The sequence below is a fragment of the Panthera onca genome, chromosome D2, assembly GCF_046562875.1.
Source record: "Panthera onca isolate mPanOnc1 chromosome D2, mPanOnc1 haplotype 2, whole genome shotgun sequence".
Lineage (NCBI taxonomy): Eukaryota > Metazoa > Chordata > Mammalia > Carnivora > Felidae > Panthera > Panthera onca.
In genome coordinates this window covers 66672582-66695590 of record NC_138349.1, presented here as the reverse complement: position 1 = coordinate 66695590, position 23009 = coordinate 66672582, and the positions used below count along the sequence as shown (strand labels likewise).

Here is a 23009-nt window from a genome sequence, read left to right as displayed (position 1 = left end):
AATTGTCAACACTTCCAACTTGTTGTTTGACAGTGTTATTTATGTTATTTATATTAGCTAACAGGAAACAACTATTGTGTTTCAACATAATAAATATAATAGAAAAATATTTTATTTGTATTGTTGTATAAAATATTTACAATCATATAGAATATATAGAGTTACATTTTAATAGCAATTGTATACATGTCATGAAACCATTTCCCTTATCAAAGATGTAGTTTGTAAACTTCAAATAGTTGTGTATCTGTCCTGTTACAAGTAGATGACTTCAATTAAACAAATTTGTGAAGGACATCATTCTGATTCATAAAAGTTATAAAATACCAGGTAAATACAGAGAAAACAATAAGCCTCTGAAATACTCTACTTCTGAAAGTCAATATTCTTCCCACCCAAACTATATGAAAATGTGAATTTGTTCAACATCATGCTTAAACATTACAGAAAACAGAAATACAAACATGGTTGTTACAAGAGAGAAAATGTTGACCTCTTATTTTTACAAAGGCAAAATAATAAACGCATGTTTTAGTACAAAATAACACAAAACTATATGCACTAAAGTTGATGAAGCAAATAAAATATTTAGCTTTCTTTTCCAAGGTGTCAGAAATTTGCAAATTTTGTGCAAGATGAAGAATACCTACAACTCATGAGAAAGCTTTGTGACTATACAAAGTACAGACTTTGGAACATTAAGAAAAATGCATATTCCCAATGGAAAAATAGTTATATACTCTTATAGTAAACAAAAAGATTAGCAATCATAACTATGATCACATTAGAATTATATACTGCAGACCACGAATCTATCCCAAAATAACCTATTTTTAAATTTTAATACAATAGTTTACTTTAATATAAACATCTGTCATTATAGACAAAGTTAATTCACAAAGTACATGCTATCAGAATGAACTTTGGTAACCAGAAATGTAAAATCTCAAATAACAGGTAAAATCTGCTATTTTTATATAGAAATAAAAAATTAGCAGTGACACATTCTAGTATGCTTTACTGATAGCCTAGCAGACTTAAGGGACAAGGTAGATTTTTTTATCACTTAAAAATCTATTAGAAGTTTTAAATATATTAAATTCTTACTAGCTATATTGCTTCCTACATAAAAAGAAAAGTTTCTTTTCCTCCTTATTGATTTTTTAAAAATCATGCTCTTTTCCACACTTTAACATAAGCAGGTTTTGGACACAAAATAGACTTTTCCTAAAAAGTGGCCCACTGAACAAGTATTATTTAGATTTGATAAAATATTAAGATGTTTTTTGAAATAATTATACTGACCATGTGTTTTCTCCTTGGCATGGAGCAATTTTTCCAATTATATTGTTAGTATATTTCCCCCATTTAACTCTTCCATCCTCATTTATAATTACATTTGCCATCCCTTCTTAAAAACAGCTAATACTACCACTAAAGTGCTTTGATTCTCAGTATGTCAAAACTACTTAGCAAGAATGTCAGAGGTAAAGAAACTTGGCCTTATCCTGGTTGAAAGTGAGCACAAACAAATATTTCCTGAACCTCAGATGGTTTTGGCCACATCTTGCTTGCTGATGAGGACCTCTAATAGTCTCAGTTTGGCTTTTATGTGCTTGTATTCATAGTACTCATCTGCCATCGGTATCCTATCTTCCTTTTGTGGACTTCTGCAAAACAGGAAAGACTATTAGCTCATAATAAATCAAGTCATTAAAAATCCTTTTATAATTTTTACATGAGAAAGTACAGGGTGGATGTTTCCACTTGGCTTTCGCATCATGTCTTTTTTACCTTCCCTTCCACCTTCACACTCTCCCTCTTTCATGTGTTATTGGATTTTTATATAATAGAGAATGTCATAGGTGTTTTGCAGATTTATGATCCAATGCTCAGACATATATCAATGGAGCAAGTAAAAAGGTCTGAGGAATAAAACAAAAACCACAACTCAAGGCATTCTTTAGTTATTCTACTGTTACTCATGCCAAAGCCCCATACCTGTGCAGAATGTCCAGCCCTGACAGTCAGAATTGTTCAAAATTCAACCTAAAAAACTACATAAATTAAAAGAATGTATAAATTTATTGTTATAGGGGGAAAAAAGCTCATTGGCTATCTTGTAAATACGAAATATTTCCAAGTTTTTAAAATTATAATACCTATCTCTGCCAATGTGTAGTAGAATCAAGGAGATGTTTATGGATTGAATTTATTTATGGGAGTCTGAATTGCAGTGGTTCTCTTTGCACACTAATTCTAAGGCTACACATCTAAGCACAGTTTATACATCTGTGTTCTAACTACTATGTGTTCTTGCCATTTACTTTGAAGAATGTTTGGGTAACATCTGGAGTTAAAACCATTCCTTCCCACGAAAACATGTTGCCAGGATATGTTTTCTAAAGGGCAGTAATTGATTCAGGATCTTAGATGGCCCTTGTCTCCTTGGTTGATAAGATGACCAATTGCTTTTAGAACATTTTCACTCATGACTTTGAAATATAAGGTGTGGAAAACAGATGCAGTACCACAGTTGCTACTGAAAATAAACACTAATATTAGTATGGCTGAATATAGGTAAATCGCAAGCACTTGATGTTTTACCTATAGTCCCTTCTATTTTCCTAGTACTGATAAAAGAAATATCTCTCACAAATAAAAAAAAATAGTGAAAGTATAAAGATTTCCTAAGAATGTAGTTATCTACTTGTGACACATCACTATACATTGCCCTGGAATTTCTAGTACAGAACTCAGAAGAGTACACAAACCTAAAGACAGGGTTTCTATTAAATATTGCCTAAGTTATTTAACAATTCCTTTGCCTCCATTCTGTGTTATGGACCAACCTTTTATCTAGGAATTTAATACCACCTTAACTTGTATAAACATATATAAGTGAAGAAATGGTCTAATTTATAGGGAAACACTAGTAATCCATCATGTAACTTTTCCCTGGTCCTGCATACTCCATTTTGGCTAATAAAGAAGAGTGCATTGGCCAGAATGAAAAATTTTGCTAAGTATTTCCTGAAGCAGTTTTCCCGTTATGTAAAACATGCTAATGTGCTTAATACAGTTCCTGGCTCAAAAATATTAATGTCATATCTATATGATTAATCTTCTTGCTTGGCAAATATTACCAAGAACATTTATAGTAACTTAAACTTTTTAGTACTCCATTTGCATGGTTATTTTACCATATGGATAGGATTAGAACTTCCTAATAAAATGTTTTAGGAGAAAAGATTAAGATCCATATCTCCTACCCATTTAACCCTTTGATTTTAGCTGTAATCTACTACCACTTTGGCATTTAGTTTAAGTATATTACCACAAGAGGGCCTAAAATTTCAGTCAAATATAGGCATATCTGAAGTGGGATTAGGACTCAAAGGTGCAGTAGAGTACTATACATAGAACATCACTAACTTCTCTGTATATCAGAAGGCATGACAAGTACCACTCTCTAGTGGTAGTCCTCCATTAGGCAGGACTATTAGCATACTGGTGGGTGAGGGGGATTCTCAAACTTTTTAGACTCCTGGGTTCATATAGGTAAAAAAAAAATGTAAATGTAAAAGCTGTATGGAAATTCTGTAAAGGAAAAATAATGGAAATGAAAAAAGAAAATGAAAAATTATGTTTTATATTCTAAATTTAACAGCCACATAACATTTTTCAGTAGATTAGTTAACAACAGCAGAAAGGTAAATTTGGAGTCCAGGCAGAAAACAAAGTGAATTACATCTGTATTTGCTAAGTACAATAAGTTTCTGACTTAATAGGTCAAGTCCTAGTACACAGCTCTGGAGGACTGAAATGAAGAAACTGCTAAGAGGTGAGTAGACCTCTTTCAGGGTGTTTTAGAAAATAGTCCCTTGTCCATTAGGTCAACCCTCAGTCTGCTGAAATGGAAGAAATCACGAGAGGCAGATATGTACATGGAGAGGAATATCAAGGGGCCAGTGTATCACTGACTCCCACCTCTGCCACCTTAATAACTTTGTGACTTTGGGAAAGTTACACCTTATTATTTTTAATACTGACATCCCACATGACAACTATACCTTCCCAAAGTATTCCAGGAAGTCCAGTCATTTCATCGTACAACCATGGAAACAGGCTGAGGATAGGCAAATGATTTTTCTTCTTTCTCTTACATAGATCAATAATCCTTAATCTCATGATATATGTACATACATACACACACATAATCCTTAATCTCATAATTATATATATATATATATATATATGCATGCACATATATAATACATATATATATATAGTACATATAAAAGTTATATATACATTGACAATATAGCCAAATTTAGAGGAAACTGATGGAGTGCATATGGAGACTTGGGTTGACAAAAATAGACAACTAGAGGATACAGCTAAACATTTATTTAAAGGATGGAGAGAATAGCTATGAACTTTTGACCAAATCCTGAAAATAAATAATTAAGGATAGATCCTAAAGTTTAAAAGATGTATTTAAAGCAAAGGAAGAATTAATGAAGTAGGGAATAATTTGTGAAACTAATCAAGAACAAATAAATTATATGGGTTAAAAAATCAAATAGATTTCTTAAAGTTTTAGATAAATTCAATAATTATAAAGAGATTTATAAGGCAAAGTTAGGAATTTTTGGAATTCATCTTTATTTTTTTAAAGGCTTATGTCATACTTGATGGCTACAGCCTCCCATAAAACATACCTAATAATGGCACTATTAGAATGTTGCATTAGATCTCAGTCACTATTGAAATTATTTATATCTTTTATAAATTCACGTTCCTGCTAAAAACTCCAGCTCATTCTTAATGATAGTTCCCTAGGAAATACTTGCTTAAAAAAATCTTTGCCCAACTTACCTTCCCGTTTGTTTAAAAAATTGTTCTTCAAATTCTCTTAAGGCTTTCCGAAGTCTCTTCTTGTCAGCCCTAGTTTCTCGGAGATGGTCAAGAAGTACAGGCCTATACCAAGTAAAATATGGATTTGCCATTACTAAACTCTGGCATAATTGAGACATCATAAAATGATTTATCTATTCAGCAAATCATACTATGATACAGAAGGGTTCTGCCTAAAAGTATCTTTTGAATAAATATAGTACATGTAGAACCTAATCATAGAGAAGCACATAAGCAGAGAATGAAAACAATGTCATAGGAGAAGAGAAAGAACAAAAGGAGAAAGGAGAGGAGAAAAAAGGCAAGCCGACTGAGTGACTAAGTCCATTACAAAATATGGTTAGGGTGAGGCACCTGTCTAGCTCAGTCAGTAGAGCATGTGACTCTTGATCTCAGGGTTGTAAATTCAAGCCCCGCATTGGGTGTAGAGATTACTTAAAAATAAAATCTTAAAAAAAAAAATGAAGTGTGATGAGGGTAATGACCATATGAATGGATGAGGGAAAAGGAGACATTTTAAAAGAATACTCACTGGTATTTGGTGATAGACTAGACTTAAGAGGCACAAGAGGAAGAGAGTTTAAAACAAGTTCCATCCTTAATGTAGAGTATGGGGAAAATGGCAAAAACCTTGGGAATGAAATTAGACCCAGAGTGAAGATAGAGTTACACTGAAAATTCTACTCACTTCATTCTACTAAGACAAAGCATATACTTTTAGAGCAGGAATTTTTATCTAGGGAACTTGTGCATGGTTTCAGAGACTGAACGCCCTGAAATTATATATTGACATTAAAAAAATATTCTAACACCCCTCAAAAGCTGCTTAAGAACCAAACAACCAACAAATAAATGAAGGAAAGGAAAGAGAGGAGAGAAAAAAAGAAAGAAAACAAGAGCGGAAGGAAGATGGATTTTCTGCTTCCAAATGGGTTACTTCTCTGAGCCAAAGTTGTGGTACCAACTGATTCTACAAACACACTAAAATCCCAATTTACAACTTAGTCCTTAGTCTCACCTCATATATGTGGGTGGGTTCTATACCTATCTTGAGGTATACACTCACCACACTGTAATACATGTTAAAGGAAATCTCATAATCTGGCCTATAACATACAAACCAAAGGAGGTGAAATGATGAAGAGAAATGCCAACTACTAAATAATGGTAATGATAACAATAATGATAATACTAATGAAAATACAAATAGCTCCTGAAGGGCCATTAGGAGAAAAAGGGCAGCTCATTTACTGAAACCCAAGGTGATTCCCAGGCTAGAGAAACCATCTTATCTAAAGGCCCTGACAAATGTTGAACCACATGGGACCCCAATTCCTTTTGGTCTAGCATTTTCAAAAGCCAGCTCTGCTTCACACACTGCTGAGAATTAGACTGGTGCCAGAACCTGCTGAAAAGGTATGCAACTAGAGGAAATTGAACATTAACATTTTTGGCATCTTTAGGACCTTACTGAGAGTGTTGGTTCCTCATGGCTTTGTCTTTTCAATTCTCCAATAAAGAGAACAACCAGATTATGCTTTTAGGCTGCTCTCTAGTAGGTTGCATTTTTTAGAGAATCTAACAGCTCTTGTGAATTTTGTAGGCACATGTAAGGTATCTCAGACTATAAAGAGTTAAAAAGAAACTCCATATTTAAGATTCACACTCACATAGTGGCCTCATGTAAATTGGACATGGATAGGGCTGGTTGTTTGGTTTCTTTTTTTTCATCTGACAGCAGGACCCTAATAGGTTCCGTCTCATTAGAGAAGGTGAGGTGGTCGCCAATAGGCAGGTGAGATGCTGGATCTGGCAGAGAAGGTTGCTGGCTTCCCTGTGGACAGTCTTCATCAGAGTCTTCTTCCTCCTGCTTATCACAAGCAGAGTTAAATAAAGTCACAAAAATGCTAAGTGACTCTTGAAGCAAAAACAGGAAGAGGAACCATAAATAGACACCATGAAAAGAGTAGGTGATCCCTGTACCACTGAAAACCCAGAAGGAAACAAACAAGAGTGACTCTTCCTCAGTTGTATCAAAAAACTTACAGAAGTTAATGATCAAAGAAGCACCCCATCCCCACCCACTGCTGGGCTAAAATGCTCAGCAAGTTCGTCTTTTTGCTGGACCAAAGAAGGCACAGAATCTAGGATATGGTCCCATTCTTGGCTGCACTGCCTACTAGTTCCTCCCTTTCACTCAGACCTGGACCCCAGCTTCACAACAGTTACATGGGTTAGGATGAAATGGACTTCAGACACCTTTTGTTATTCAGAAATACCCCAAATCAGATCCTGGTGTGGGCCACATTCAGATATAGAGGATAGTCAGAAAATTGACAAATTCAGGGAAGAGCTCTATGAAGGCCAAAGCAAAATGGAGTTCTGCTAATACTTACCACAACCAAAAGAATTTTTTGCAAGGAAATCTGAAAATCATACCCCATTTTAAACCATGCTTCTTTAATAGGAACATTTTAGAGATTATGAATCACTGTTGTGTTTGTCTTGAAAATTGTGAAATTATAAATGTAGTCCAGTATACTTAAATGTATATTTGTTAATGTTTATTCCTTTTTATACTGATATCTTGAGCAAGTGACTGTTTTAATATTAATGGAGTAGGATTTGTGGTGCCTTTCTAGTTCTGTATTCCCATAAATCATTCTTTATTAAAAACAGTCTAGCTCAATTTTAGTAGCCATGTTTTCTATTGAAATAAATCTTATGTCTTATTCAGTGATGGTCAAATGGTACCAAAAACAAATGTTGCATTTGTATCAAGGAACATGTAGTCAATTTTCTTATTAAAGAAGAAAAATTAACACACGGAATAGAAAGACTCTGTGTGGTTTAGCTGTGTTGTAAATTAGATGATGAAATTGAAATTCATCAGTTGTTCTCCTCATCCAAGAAATTAAAGCAAATATTAAAACTGGCTTCAAAAATGCAATTGCTGGGCACCTGGGTGGCTCAGTTGATTAAGTGTCTAACTCTTGATTTCAACTCAGTTCATGTTCTCATGTTTTGTGAGTTTGAGCCCCACATTGGACTCTATGCTTACAGTGCAGAGCCTACTTGGGATTCTCTCTCTTCCCCTCTCTTACCACCCCTCCCATGTGTGCTCTCTCACAAAATAAACTAAAAAATGCAGTTGCTATATATTCCTGTTTCATAATAGTTTTAATTATCATCCACCTGTTAAGTATGATATTTGGCTCAAAGGAGACCACATTTCTACTGTGTGAAATAACAACTGACCTTTTTAGCAGCATATACTGCCAAAAAGGCTTCTTTATAACTGTCATAGTGCTGCCTCCCTACTTAAACAATACCAAGCACAAGTACAGGTTTCTAGTTAATGCAAGCATCCTGACTTACAATTGTTGGAATAAGGGAAGGTGTTGACAAGATTTGCTTGATAATTCTGTATCGGTCATAAAGAGGCTTTATGAGGTTCTTGTCTTGCTTAGCTACCTGAAAAACATGAAATTAATTATTGTTCCTTTCTCAGGCAAGAATGAAAGCATGTCAGTATTTTTAGCAGGCAAAAAAAAAAAAAAAACAAAACAGTTTTGAAGCCTCAAAGTAAGGGATTAATAATACTATAATGCAACAGTAATTAGAAAAAGGGAAGACAATTATAAGATACTGTTTAAAGCACATGCCAATTTTCTTCCAGCAAAAGTTTCTTAAAGGATAGGTCCAAGTTTAGAAAGATGTTTTTAAAGCTTCTGAAGGAATCCTAAATATGTAATGGTAAGAAGCCTGTCATTTTACTTCTTCATTCTTAAAAAACAATATGTAGACCTATTGATTTTTCTTCTGAAACATGTATTTTATATGGATCTTCATGATTATATTCACAAACACAAACTTTGTATGGGTCTTCATCACAAGCTTAGAGTATATACTAGGTTACTGGCTAGCTCTGCCACAAACTATTTTTGATATGACAATTAACTTATTTGAATCCTTATCTTACCTGTACAATAAGGAGGTTGGAATTACAAAGTTCCTTCCAACTGAAAGATTTCATAAACTCTTGGTCCAAATATGTATTCTCCTAAGCACTATTTTTAACAGGTCACACTGCGCATAAAAATTTAAATAGCTTCCTATTTATCTATCAATCCTCTATTTACCTACCCACCACCACTATAATCCTTCTCTCCATCCAAAGTGACCATCCAAAATGACCAAACCTCTGCTTGCCTTGGTTTTCCTCCCTTCTAATTTGCTATATGTTTACTACACACAATTTTTTCACTCTGGTCAGATGGTTCTCACTAAGCGACTAGCAGGAAGGAAACAGGAGAAATAGCACAGAGCAAATTACCCAGGTATCTTTTGTCAAAGTACACATACCCAAGGTGCTCTCTGGATCTCTGCCTTCCAGATCCCACAAAGGGATCCTGAAGGAAAAGAACATGACTTAAGTATGTGTATTTTTCAAACTTCCTAGTTATTCACATGTTACCCTACCCCTGTCCCAGTTGAGAACCGTTCTGGCCCACATTTAGCTCCCTTTTCTCTGAACTTTTCTATCTGATTATCTGGGCCTTAACTATGTACTGTGTTTCAGATTTGTCTGCCCAAATGAGTTAGAAGTTTCTTGAGGACAAAAATTATATCAGATATTTTAAAAAATTCTCACAGTACTCAACACATCCCCATTCCCTGCTATAAATATATCAACTCAGGTTTAAAAACAAAAGTACCCTAATTTTTAACAATCTTCATATAAATTCCATAGGCTATAACCTAAGAACTTTCATTTTCAGTAGAAAGATAGATCACCTCTCTCTGTAGAAGCCATTTAAGTATTGGTTAAGTAACCACAAGACCCTTTCGTTTTCCAGCCTAATAATTTCTTAAATATTTTCTTAGTCATGATACATCTTGCCATGAAAAAAACAAACCTTTTATCTATCTTATGGGGTTTTAATAGGTAATAAAGAAAAAAATCTCAATCCAAGTTCAGAAAACATGAACAATGTTTTTTATTCAGTATCTCATTGGGACTTATATTTCATAGAAAGCAACTTCAGAAAAATGATGCATTTAACTATTATTAGCATCTCTGTACAGCAGTTTGATTTTTGTAATTTTATTCATTTTTACTAAATTCTTTGGATTCTAGAAAAGCTAAATTTTGTCCTAAAAGAGGAAAATAGTGACCAAAGAGCAGCTTAGGATGATAAATGCCATTATAGAAGAATATCATCCAAAGATGCCAGATGAAAATCAGGGTCCATGTACAATGTATGCACTCATCTTTCACTCTGATTAGTTGATTTTACTCTTAGAATAATTACCAAAGCAATCCCTTGTATATGCTTTATATAGAAACTCCAAAAGTACACATAAAACATTAGCCGCAAACATTACCTGCTTGGGGATGGGAGACCTCTAGAGCTAGCAGATGGAGTGGCAAAGAATCTATTTAATGTGTGGCCATTTGTATTTTCTTTTGAACTATGTGAGATAGTATTACCAATTTTAAAAATTGTTTTATTATTTAAAATGACAAGTAGGCAAAATAACTTGATGGGATCTTACTTTTTTGTGCCCTTTACTTTTAAGTTGCCCTTTCTGCAAGGTATAACAACCAGTGGGTATAACAACCTACTAATCACTGTATTTTCATTTTATTTTTTAAAATAAAATGAGTTATATATATTTTTAAAAACCTGCTTTCCTCCTCAAAGATGCTGCAGTTAGTGAAGGGCCAGAAGTAACTGCCATTACTCATCCAGTTAGTAAGTTGTGCCATGCACCTGATACCACCTACAGTTCTGGGAAAGGGCAATAAAATGGGTATAACATGCCAGCACCAATTCAGGATTTTTACAAGAAATGGACATAAATAGGCACCACAGTCAGATCTCAGGGATGACTCATTCACTTACAGTGCTCAATTTGTGCCATGCACCTGATACCACCCTACAGTTCTGAGAAAGGGCAATAAAATGGGTATGATGTGCCAGCACCATTTCAAGATTCTCACAAGAAATGGACATAAATAGGCACCACAGTCATACCTAAGGGATGATTCATCACTTACAGTGCTCAATGAATAGATACCCTGTGACCCAGAAGTTATTACCTCCAAAAATCATCTATAAATAAAAGAGGAAGAAAATTACCCTATAGCAGTATCTGAACTGACAAGGCAATGCTGTGGGATTTATCAGCTTTAGTATGGACTCTGACTAAACACCAAATGTAAAAATTTCATAAAGTTCTCTCTAGAAAAGAAATAATTCTTCATCTTGGAAATTTTAATATTTACAGTATTTTCAACAGTAAAGCAAGGACCCCAGATGAAAATAATCTGTCAATTTGAGTGTAAAGAAATAGAACCTAATCAGATAATCTCAAGTGCTAATGAGTTCACTGAGGATCCAGGAATAATATAGCTACTGTGGAAATTTGCAATCCTCCCTTGGCTGCTTCTGTGGTTTTTGGACTCTCCTGTAGGAACCACCTGATAGCTGACTAGCCACTATCAGGTTTGCTATTTTAACTCCCCCCCCTCCCCCAGGAACAATACTACAGCTTTAGATATTGAGAGCTACATATTCCACTACAGATGCTTTCTATTTAAAGGGCCTCACTTTAGCCTACTGCAGAGATGCTAGCTTTATCTGAAGGGGCTTCTGACACTTATTATACAGTTTAACAGATACTTCATTTAAAATAATAGAAATAAATTGCCATTTAAGCAAAGATAACTTCCAAACAACTCAAATATGTTTCTCTGATCTTTAGACTCTCTGTGCATGTGCCTATTAGACTTAGATGTCTCAGTAGGGTGACCAACCATCCCCATTTTTCCAGGATGGGGCATTTTGAAAGACGTGAAATTTTTAGCATCCAGGAAAATCCAAGGAAACCAGGGATGGTTGGTCACTGTATTCCTCAAAAATATTAAAGTGAACGTGTTAAAAACAGAACCTCTTAATTTTTCACTCTCATCCTGAATCTGTTCCTTCTGTAGTTTTCCCTATCTCAGTAAATGGACCTGTCACCATCTTGGATTCTTCCTTTCCTTCCCTCCTACCATCCAATCATTCAGCACATCCTTTTGATTATACATCCAAAATATACTTTGAGTATGTCTATTTCTTTCCGTCCCCAAGGCTTTCATGCTAGTCCAAACCACCCATTTCATCTTTCTCTATCCAGAATTTTCCCCTGTGATTTGTTCTCCATGCAGCAATCACAAAGATCTTTTAGGGGCACCTGGGTGGCTCAGTCCGTTAAGTGTTCAACTTCAGCTCAGGTCATGATCTCACAGTTCATGAGTTCAAGCCCCCCGTCGGGTTCTGTGCTGATAGCTGAGACTGGAGCCTGCTTCAGATTCTGTCACACACACACACACACACACACACACACACACACACCCCTCTCTCTGCCCTTCCCCTGCTCTCTCTCTCTCTCTCTCTCAAGAATAAATATTTTTAAAAATTTCAGAAGTATCTTTTAAATGTAAATCACACCATGTCACTTTCCTGCTTTCAACGACTCAACAGTTTTCCAATACTTTAGGTAGTAACTTAAAAGGTACTAGGTCAGGGGCCCCAGCCTGACTTTCTGACATCTCTTGCCATCCTGTGCTCTAGCCCTCAGACCCAAGAATTCTAAGTACACACAATCTCTTCCCTCAAGGCCTTCATATTGGCAGTTCCATCTGCCTAAAATGATTTTTGCTGCTCTCTTGGCCTGCTGATTCTTCATTAAATGTCACCTATTGGCCTTCCTAGTCACATTATATAAAGTAGAAAGCATACCCATTATTTTCTATACTATCTAATTCTTTGCACACTACTTATCAAAATCTTTAATAATTTTACTTATTGAGCTGTTTATTTGTTGTTGTATCCCAATTTTCAGAATTACATGAGTTTCATGAGGGCAGTAACCCTCATAGCTTCTCTATCTTATATCCAATATGTATCATACCTCACAACACATTGTTGTGCTTATTATGGCACTCAAATATTTTTTCAAATTAATGATTGCCCACCAGTCACCAGGCATCTTTCCTTATTGTCACAATAATTACGTAAGTAGGTATTATCTGTATTTTATAGATGAGTAAATTGAATCTCAGAGAACTAATTCACTTACTAAGTATACATAGCTAGGAAGTGGCTTATTGAAGCATTGAGTCCTGATCTAAGTCTACTCTACCAATCCTAACTCATCCCTCACTGCCCTAATCAAGTAGAACATAGAATTAGGTGTGTGTGTGTGTGTGTGTGTGTGTGTGTGTGTGTGTGTGTTACCCACTTATCCGCTGGCTATCATAAAAATCCAGAATCTTTGGTGGGGTGGAATGAGTTGGCCAAGTGGATAAAAACCTATTCACTTCTTACAACATAGAATTGTTTTTTTTTAATCTAAAAGTATTTCATAAAAATAGAGGTGGCCAAGGGCCCATTTCTGCTTGTACATCACAAGTCTCCATGTAAAGAACAAGTCCAGGGGCATATGGTGAGCCTTTTGGGATTTGGCATATGTTGTCACCTATGATTAAGACCATATAATGTGCAATAGAACAGGTAAAGTCACCATTCTTATCAATAATACTTGATTCCAAAGTTAAATATGTTAGTTCGTTCATTCATCTGTCCATTCATTCAGCAAACATTTATTCAATACCTACTATGTACAGACACTGTAGGATCATGAGCTACAAATAGCTATTCTACTCAAGAGGTCTAAAGTATAAAATGAGAGATAGAAAATGTCATACAGCATAGTTAGGGCTATGATATGCAAGCTACAACTCTTACTCAAGAAATTAAAGGCAATCATACCACTTTTAGAGTTGATACAGAAAGGACTACAAGGAAGGTTCCTGGTCATAAATGAAATGTAAGCATAGATGTGCAGGATGAGAAGATGTGCAGGATGTGAAATCTTTCACAAAGATTTCAAAACTAAGATGTCTAAAGACTTCAGTCTAAAGACTAAAACTGAGGTCTTTAGACATCTTTTTACCTAACACTCTCTTAAAAAGCCTACCTATCTATCTTATAAGATACTAAACCATTTTCCTTACTATGTATACCTCATCCCAGCTGCATTATTTTTTAAATAAAATATATGGTAAAATGGGATTGTAATACTAGTCTTGGGTTAATTTGCTAATTTATTGGGGGAATAATGGAGAAAGTAGATATGATACACCCTAATATCTTTGCTATTTGCTTCCTACCAGCATGCAATAGTATAACTTCCAGAATAACATTCTGGAATTAAGTGGCAACACCTATAGGTCATGGTCAATAACTTGCTAGGTCACCTGACTGAAATTCAGAACCAGTCTCCTAAAGATGTTTATGTAGTGCCAAGTGCTCGTACAAATTGGTCAAAACCATAATCTCTCTGGAATCCTATTGAATGTTGGGACCTGTGAGGATATGGTGAGGTACCTTAGAATCCTCCTGAGCAGGAAGTTGCTCTGTCTTCTCCTTTAGGCATGTCAGCACAGTATCAGGAGTGTCCTCTCCAGAGGAGCTTGGCTCAGGGCCCACAGCTTCTGGCTTCCCATTCTCTCTGGGGACTGCAGGTTGCTCACAGGACAGGTTTCTAGGTAGGTCTTTGGGAGCACTCCCTTGTTCTTCTGACAATTTCAGCTTTAGTTCTAAGAGAAATGCCATGAGTTACCATGAGCAAGGAGGACTCACTGGGCTTAAGAGCAGAGAGCCTTTCAGAAATTCCCACCACTGATGTGAAGTCAGTGGAAATGGACACTATTGCTGATAGCTTTCCACAGGGCAAGGGCAGCCTTAATAACTAGAACAAACAGCATATCTCCTACTCAGGTGTGAAAACAAAGGGCTCTAGAGACTGGGATCTTATGGAAGTTGAGGGTTATGTGTAGAAGTAAGTCAGTGGTTTAAATTTCAGAGGATGAGATCTAGAGGAAGATGGTACCAGGCCCTCAAATATTTCACCCAATACCTACCACAACACCTGGAATTCTATACTCACTGGTTCATTTACTTGAGTTTTGAAAGTTTTGTGTCATTAAGAGCCCCTGTGTAAATGCAAGCACTTCTGTAAGGCTTTACACATGCAGACATCTGAGGAAATACAGGAGGGATAGGATATGAGAGATGGGAGTGCAGTCCCAACTTGACAATTTTGTCTAATGTCATCTTTTAAAATCCAGGATTCACCATTATTGCAATGTGTTTTTATATAAACCTAAATAACAAAGTAAAAAAGCAACTTGGGAATTATCATGGAATTAAATTTCAGAATATGCTAAAGGTGGCCACTTATATTGATTTCTCAATTACAGAGCTCATTTTCTTTGTTTGGTGTTTGTTTTTTAGTTATACTCTGGTGTGATGTTTAAACATTGCATATTTTATAAACCTGCAACGTCATTACAGTTTAATACCACTGAATTCAGATTCCCTTCCAGTTCCTTATCACCTTTGGAAAATTTACAAATTTGGAAAAATTTCCACATCTAAGTATTGAAATAAGAATGTGGAAAGAGAAGGAAAATTAATTTTTTTTATAATTTTTTAAAGTTTATTTTGAGAGAGAGAGAGAGAGAGAGAGAGAGAGAATCCCAAGCAGGCTCTGCATTGTCAGCACAGAACTGGATGTGGGGTTCAGACTCATGAAATGTGATATCATGACCTGAGCCAAAGTCAGATGCTTAACCGACTGAGCCAGCCACCCAGGCACCCCAGAGGAGGCAAATAAATTTTTATTGGTAAATACCATAGTCCTTTTAAATGGATTTTAGAGTTAATTAACACTCATATCATCATCATAATCTCCAGAGAAAGAGGAAAGAAGAACACTGGATTAGGAGGTAAGAGCACTGAGTTTTATATCTAGCGCACTACCTCCCAGCTACATAAATTGTCTCTATCTCTGGACATAAATGTCTTCATATGTACAATGCGTTATGCGGAGTAAATGATTGTTCAGGCCTTTTTCTAACATCCAAGAATCCAGTAACCTAGGGGGAAGTTAATACTCCACGTGTTGAAATGTTCCTGGCACTGAAGTGAATCATTTCTCTTTGGAGTCTGGAGTTCTTCAATCTCTTTGTAAGGAGAATTATTAGATGGGGCCAAATAATGAAAGGGACCCAGGACCATTTATTTCAAAATGGAGCCTCCAATCTACGTGAGAGATGAGGTTAAAGAGGGCACAGGTGGAAAAGAATAAAAAATACCTTGGAGCAAATTATCTATTTTAACTGCTTCCTTTATGGAAAAAGAGACTCTTGGCTGGAACTTACCTTTAAGTTGTTTACGACCTTTAGCCAAATCATTCATCCATTTCAGGACTTCAGGATTAGAAGTCTTGTCACCATGTGAAGGCTACAAAGGAGGGGAAAGTGTGGGTGGAAGGGAGGGAGGGAGGGAAAGAAAGGTAAGAAAGGAAAATCAAAATTTTTAGACAGCCAAGACACACAGAGATGGTTCAGAAACATAAATCTGGGAGAGAAATTCATGTATGACAACTTCCAGATGATAGAGTTAGTTCTGAAAAACAAAGCAAACATTCTTGAACTCCTCCACACTTTTGTCCTTTCCATGGGCATTGTTCCTAAACATGCCTGGTCACTCATCACTTTTCATATAGCCTGTCCATGCCAGTGTCCCCTACGGTCTGACCATCAATCACCCTGTGGTCCACTCACACCCCACATGTGGTTGCTAGGCCATTCTTCATATCAGCGCAAATGACTGCACTGATACAAACCAGTGCTTACTCCCTTGCCTGTACTTACAAACAAGGTTTATGACCACAACTTGTCTGGTTTATACTAACAAACTCGAAGATTTCCTATCAGTCATTTCCAACAAGCTCAAGAAAGGAGACCCCAGGATGTCTAACACCCGACAATAGTCTGGGAAATCAGTACTTCAGGGGGATACCCAGATTTCTAATCATCTCACTGTTTATACACTCAATATCCTACTAGGCTAGCACTAAAGTCAAACTTAATTATATGTGTCTGACCTTGGTCAAATTACTTAGCCTCAGTTTCATCTGCCAAATGAGGATTACACCAACATCTGCCTCATAGGGTTGCTGTGAGGGATAAATTAGTTGATGTATGTAAAACAGTGAAAGTAGTTACTGGAATATGCTATACCCTACAGGTGTGTTAGCTATAATTACAAATGTTATTATTATTATTATCACTGGTGGTGACAATAGTAATAGTGTTACTATCAGACTTTCATGGGAATTCTGGATATGTTTTCACCAACAAACATACATGTAGGGGTATGTATCTCTTGCCAAGTAGCTAATCAAAGTTGGATGTGGCAATAAAAATTATTTTTGATTTTGGAAGGAAATGACTCTGTTAATACAAATCATTCACTTTGATTTCTGGGTTTCTTCTCAGAGCATGAAAGTGGATTTTCTACAGGAGAGAAACTAGGAAAGAAAGATAGACATACTTAGTCTCCATCCCCATAGATCAGTGAGATCATTCTTAAACAAATCAGAGCCACCTGATAACTTCAATGCAGACTCAAGAAAATTAATGGTTACTTTAAATTGAATATATACAAGACTATATAGGAATGTTTACAATGACTTGATCATAATTATAATATTGCTAGAAATATGTACATTGATAAGTAAATATGTACCTTGGCTAAGTCTAGGGGCTGTGCCATATTTTTTTTAAAGCATCCACTAAGTCTGTATAACGTTAGCAAGTTTCTGGTGAGAGAAAGGCATCGGGAGAGAAATGTGTCTCTCCTAGGTTCAAAGGAAAAAACAGTGCTTGTTTTGACATAGTCATCAAATGTACATGGGAAAATAAATATATTAATAGTGAAACACAAGGCACAGTTCTGTCACTTCTAGAGTGATGTAAAAACCACATATGTCTGAATCAAGATGGAAACGATTGAAGGAAAACAACAGTGTTTTTTTCCTACGGGAGCTCAGATGGGATAGCATAGATGCTTTCTATGAGTGAAGGCCTAGTTTCAGTACCTTGGACAGTGACACAAGGACACACCTCCCAAACAGCTTAGCCTGGCGCTACCCATGATGTGCTAGGATGATGCACTGTACCTCTTCCCTGATACACAGATTAGTATGCTGGCTTTGGGTAACAGCCTGGTTATATGGACAGCCAATGTTTTACATTTAGTTTCACAAAATCCTCACAGAGTTCTACCCTCTGATCTGTAAACACATCTTATTCACCTGGAAAACATCTTTGTCACTGATATGCTCTACACAGTTACCACCTTTCAAGTTAGTTAATTCGAGTTAGTTAACATATAGTGTAGACTTGACTTCAGGAATAGAACCCAGTGACTCATCTCTTACATATGACACCCAGTGCTCACCCCAAAAAGTGCCCTCCTTAATGCCCATCACCCATTTAACACACTCCCTGGCCCCAATCATCTTTTGAAGTAATGTTAAGAACAAAAGCCTAAAACCCTAGAAACAAGGACTACTAAAGAAATGAGCTCTCACTACTGCAAACAGGACATAGGAAAAATTTAAGGCTGATTTTTTCTTCTGACAAAATATTTTAAAGCCTGGAATCATTTTCTGAAATGATTTTTTTTATTTCTTTACTCCTGGGGGAGCTTTCAAAAGAGGTTAAATCAAGCTCACAAGGACGGCAGCTTTAAAATCGCATGGAAAGTTTTCATTAACAAGCTGTGGATCTTCAAGCCTTCTAACTTATAAATTGAAATACTTCAGTTTAATAGACCCCAAGAGGCTATAAGCCCAGAAATTACAGTGTATATTTTGTTCAATGCAACTAAAATGGGATCTCCAAGGCACATGACTGAGGGTATCACTGGACCAAATCTGTGCTCTATCAAACACAGTTCAAAAGACACTTTGGAACGAGATCTGATTAGGAATAAAAAGACCTGAGTTTCCTGGCTAGGTCAATTCTTTGCTGTGTGATCCTGGGGAAGTTACTTCCCTTCTCTGAGCCTGTTCCTTCAAAGGTCAAATGAGAAATAAGACTGGCTGATCCCTTCTAATTCTAACATTCTCTAATTTCACAAATAGTGAACATCTGGCTGAAATAGCCTTTTCTAAGTCCATGAGTCTAATGATAGTTAAACGTGAAATTAATTGTAGAAATAAACAGGGTTTGGATAGGAATATAAAATGGTCACATTCAACATAGAAGGAAAGATGCATGTTGTACCAGGGCATCAGACTAACATGGAGGCCGAGCAAGAGCTCAGACTAAAATATTAGCTGTGGGTGCTATTAATTCCACAGTACGCATGACAGGAAGGAAAGCCTTACACACAGCAACCAAATAAAGCCCAATGACATGTCAAACCTCTAACCACAGCCTGGCACCTTGACAGGAAGGGTGAGGGGAAGCTCTGTTCCCTGAGACATCAAAGGTTCTGATTACATCAGAGACTTTTGTACACACTGAAGCAGTGGTGACCATGATGCCCTCCTCTACTATTCCCAAATGCATTCATCCGCATTTGTGATGTTGAAGTGTGTTGTGTGAGCATGTGCCTGCACCAGCTCTAAAACTTCTCTAGACAAAAACAGGAGGTGCCAGGAGAAATTCTATTAAAATAGGCAGCCTGCTGGGTGGCTCTTACAATAGAAAGAAGTAATCCAGAGTCCTGTGGCTGCAGGCTGAAAAATTTAGTGAAGAATTAATGTGTCAAATGCTTCTCCCTCTTTGGACAAGGCAGGGACTGTCAGGGGATAGCCTGGTCGAATATCACTAAAATAGATTAAAAATGTAATAATATCTAGGACCACTTACTTCCCTTGTGTGAAACACTGTGATAAGCATTATATTACAGTATAATATTCACTCATCTAATACAAACTTAAGAAGTCACTACTAATATTAACTCTACTGCACAGATGGATAAACGGAGACTCAGAAAGATAAAATAACAAGTCCAAAGTCACAGAGTTCCTAACTGGCTGTGCCAGATTCAAATCCAGATCAGTCTGATTTAAGAATTTCCAGGTGTATGGCAGGCTGACAGCCTGGACACAGACACAGTGTAGAAGTGGGGAATGGACAGAAGAAGACTGAGACAAAGGAGGGATCCTTGATTGCTTGTTGGGTAGGTGAGAACACAAAGTTCCTGTGCCTGAAACTAGGAAGCTGGGTGATGCCATTTTCACCTCTCCTGCACGTGCACCTACATGCACATGCACACATATACCACAACAATCCATCCTAGTAAGCTAAGCACTGCCACCTAGTGGAGAACAGAGCCATTACACCAAGCCACGCCCAACTCCACCCTCCAAGCACATGTCCTAGAGAACCACAAGTTTCTCCATTTTCTTAGTGTACAGATTATAGAGTGCTTCATTGTTTGAGTTCTAGGGGAAACTGGATGTAACTTCATTCGAGTTTCACTCTGTTTGCCTGGTTCATCTATTTTTTTTATTTCTTTTATTTTCTTTTTCTCCTTTCATTTATTTTTCTTGGATACAGAAAAAGAAAATTTTATTTTTGTCTTTTTATTTTATTTTTAAAAAATTTTTAACATTTATTTATTTTTGAGAGACAGAGAGAGACAGAGTGTGAGTTGGGGAGGGGCAGAGAGAAAAGGAGACACATAATCTGAAGCAGACTCCAGGCTCTGAGCTGTCAGCACAGAGCTCAACTTGGGGCTCAGACTCACAGACTGCAAGATCATGACCTGAGCTGAAGTTGGATGCTTAACCCACTGAGCCACCCAGGCGCCCATAGTTTCCTTTAAAATTTTTTTTTAATTCTTTTTACTATGTTTTTTATTTTTTTCTAAGTATTTTATTCTATTTCACTTTCTTCATTACATTTTATTCTATTTTATTCTATACATATTTTTAATTTTTAAACTTTCTTACTTTTTTTCTTTTTCTTTCTTTTTCTTTTCTTTTTCCCTTTTTTCTCTATTCTATCAAGTTTCAACAACCAGACCAAAACTCACCTAGACAGAGGATCTAGCTTCTTTTATTTGATTTTCTGTGTTGTTTTTAATTTTTTTTACTTTTTATTTTATTTAAGTTATCCTTTTTCTTCCTCCAAAATGGCAAAATGAAGGAATTCACCCCAAAAGAAAGAACACAAAGAAATGACAGCCAGGGGCTTAATCAACACAGATATAAGCAAGATGTCTGAACTGGAATTTAGAGTCACAATAATAAGAATATTAGCTGGAGTTGAAAAAAGCATAGAATCTCTTTCTGAATAGATAAAAGAAGTAAAATCTAGTCAGTATGAAACTTAAAATGCTATAACCAAGAGGAAATATTGAATGGATGCAACAGTGGCAAGGATGGATGAAGAGAGCAGCAAATCAGTGATAAGAGAAGACAAATTATGGAGAATAATGAATCAGAAAAAAAGAGAGTAACTAAGGTAAAAGAGCATGGTACAAGAATTAGATAACTCAGTGACTTATTAAGAAGGAATAACATCTGAATCATAGGAGTCCAAGAAGATGAAGAGAGAGAAAAAGGGGTAGAAGGTTTATGTCAGCAAATTATTCTGGAAAATTTTCCTACTCTGGGGAAAGACATAGATATCAAAATCCAGGAAGCACAGAGAACTCCCAATAGATTCAACAAAAACTGACCATCAACAAGGCATATCATAGTCAAATTCACAAAATACACAAACAAGGAAAGAATTATGAAAGCAGCAATGGGGAAAAAAAAGTCCTTACCCTATAAGGGAAGACAGAACAGGGTTGCAGCAGACCTATCCACAGGAACCTGGCAGGCCAAAAAGAAGTGGCAGGATATATTCAACGTGCGGGATTGGAAAAATATGCAGCTAAGAACTCTTTATCCAGCAAGGCTGTCGTTCAAAACTGAAGGAGAGATAAAGAGATTCCTGACAAACAAAAACTAAAGGAGTTCATGACCACGAAACCATTCCTGCAAGAAATTTGAAGGGGGACTCTCTGAGTGGAGAAAAGAAGAAACAAAACAAAAAAGACCAAAGGCAACAAAGACTAGAAAGGACCAGAGAACACCACCAGAAACTCCAACTCTATAGGCAACACATTGGCACTATATTCATATCTTTCAGTACTTACTCTAAATGTTAATGGACTAAATGCTCCAATCAAAAGACGTAGGGTAACAGAATGGATAAGAAAACAAGATTGATCTATATGCTGTTTACAAGAGACCCACTTTAGACCTAAAGACACCTTCAGATTGAAAGTCAGGGGATGGAGAAACATCTACCATGCTAATGGTCACCAAAAGAAAGCTGGAGCAGCCATAATTATATCAGACAATCTAGATTTTAGAATAAAGGATGTAACAAGAGATGAATAGGGCATTATATCATAATTAAGGGGTCTATCCATAAAGAAGATCTAACAATTGTAAACTTTTATGCCCCAACGTGGAGGTTCTCAAATATATATCAATTAATCACAAACATAAAGAAACTCATTGATAATAATACCATAATATTAGGGGATTTCACCATCCCACTTACAGCAATGGACAGATCATCTAAGCATAAAATCAACAAGGAAACAATGGCTTTAACTGACACACTGGACTGGATGGTTAACAGATATATTCAGAACATTTCATTCTAAAGCAGCAGAATGCACATTTTTCTCAACTGCACATAGAACATTCTCCAGAATAGATCACATAATGGGACACATATCAGCCTTCAACAAGTACAAACAGATTGAGATGACGCTGAATATTTTCATACCACAATGCTATGAAACTCAAAATCAACCACAAGAAAAAATTTGGAAAGACAATGAATACTTGGAGATGAAAGAACATTCTACTAAAGAATTAATGAGTTAACTAAGAAGTTAAAGAGGAAATTAAGAAGTAAATGGAAACCAATGAAAATGATAACATGACAGCCCAAAACCTCTGGGATGCAGGAAAGACAGTCATAAGAGGGAAGTATATAGCAATCCAGGCCTTCCTAATGAAGAAAGAAAAGTCTCAGGTACACAACCTAACCATACACCTTAAAGAGCTTGAAAAATAACAGCAAATAAAGCCCAAATCCAGCAGAAGACAGGAAATAATAAAGATTAGAGCATAAATCAGTGCTATCAAAATTAAAA

General features: G+C 36.2%; 1 protein-coding gene across 5 annotated transcripts in view; it reads right to left on the bottom strand.

Annotated features, from left to right (window-relative positions):
- Nucleotides 1–94: 94 nt before the first annotated feature.
- The window catches only part of FAM13C (family with sequence similarity 13 member C), a 179166-nt gene continuing 156251 nt past the window's right edge, over nucleotides 95–23009 (bottom strand). For 2 of the 5 annotated variants that reach the window (XM_078434267.2, XM_078434263.2), the window contains 6 exons: nucleotides 16202–16283; nucleotides 14364–14575; nucleotides 8299–8394; nucleotides 6591–6790; nucleotides 4882–4983; nucleotides 95–1670 (listed from right to left, as the gene is read on the bottom strand). In XM_078434267.2, coding sequence (XP_078290393.2) covers nucleotides 1547–1670; nucleotides 4882–4983; nucleotides 6591–6790; nucleotides 8299–8394; nucleotides 14364–14575; nucleotides 16202–16283 — 816 coding nt within the window. In that variant the 3' untranslated portion in view covers nucleotides 95–1546. The remainder of the gene's footprint in view (nucleotides 1671–4881; nucleotides 4984–6590; nucleotides 6791–8298; nucleotides 8395–14363; nucleotides 14576–16201; nucleotides 16284–23009) is intronic. The other 3 variants (XM_078434264.2, XM_078434265.2, XM_078434266.2) reach the window with 3 other exon arrangements.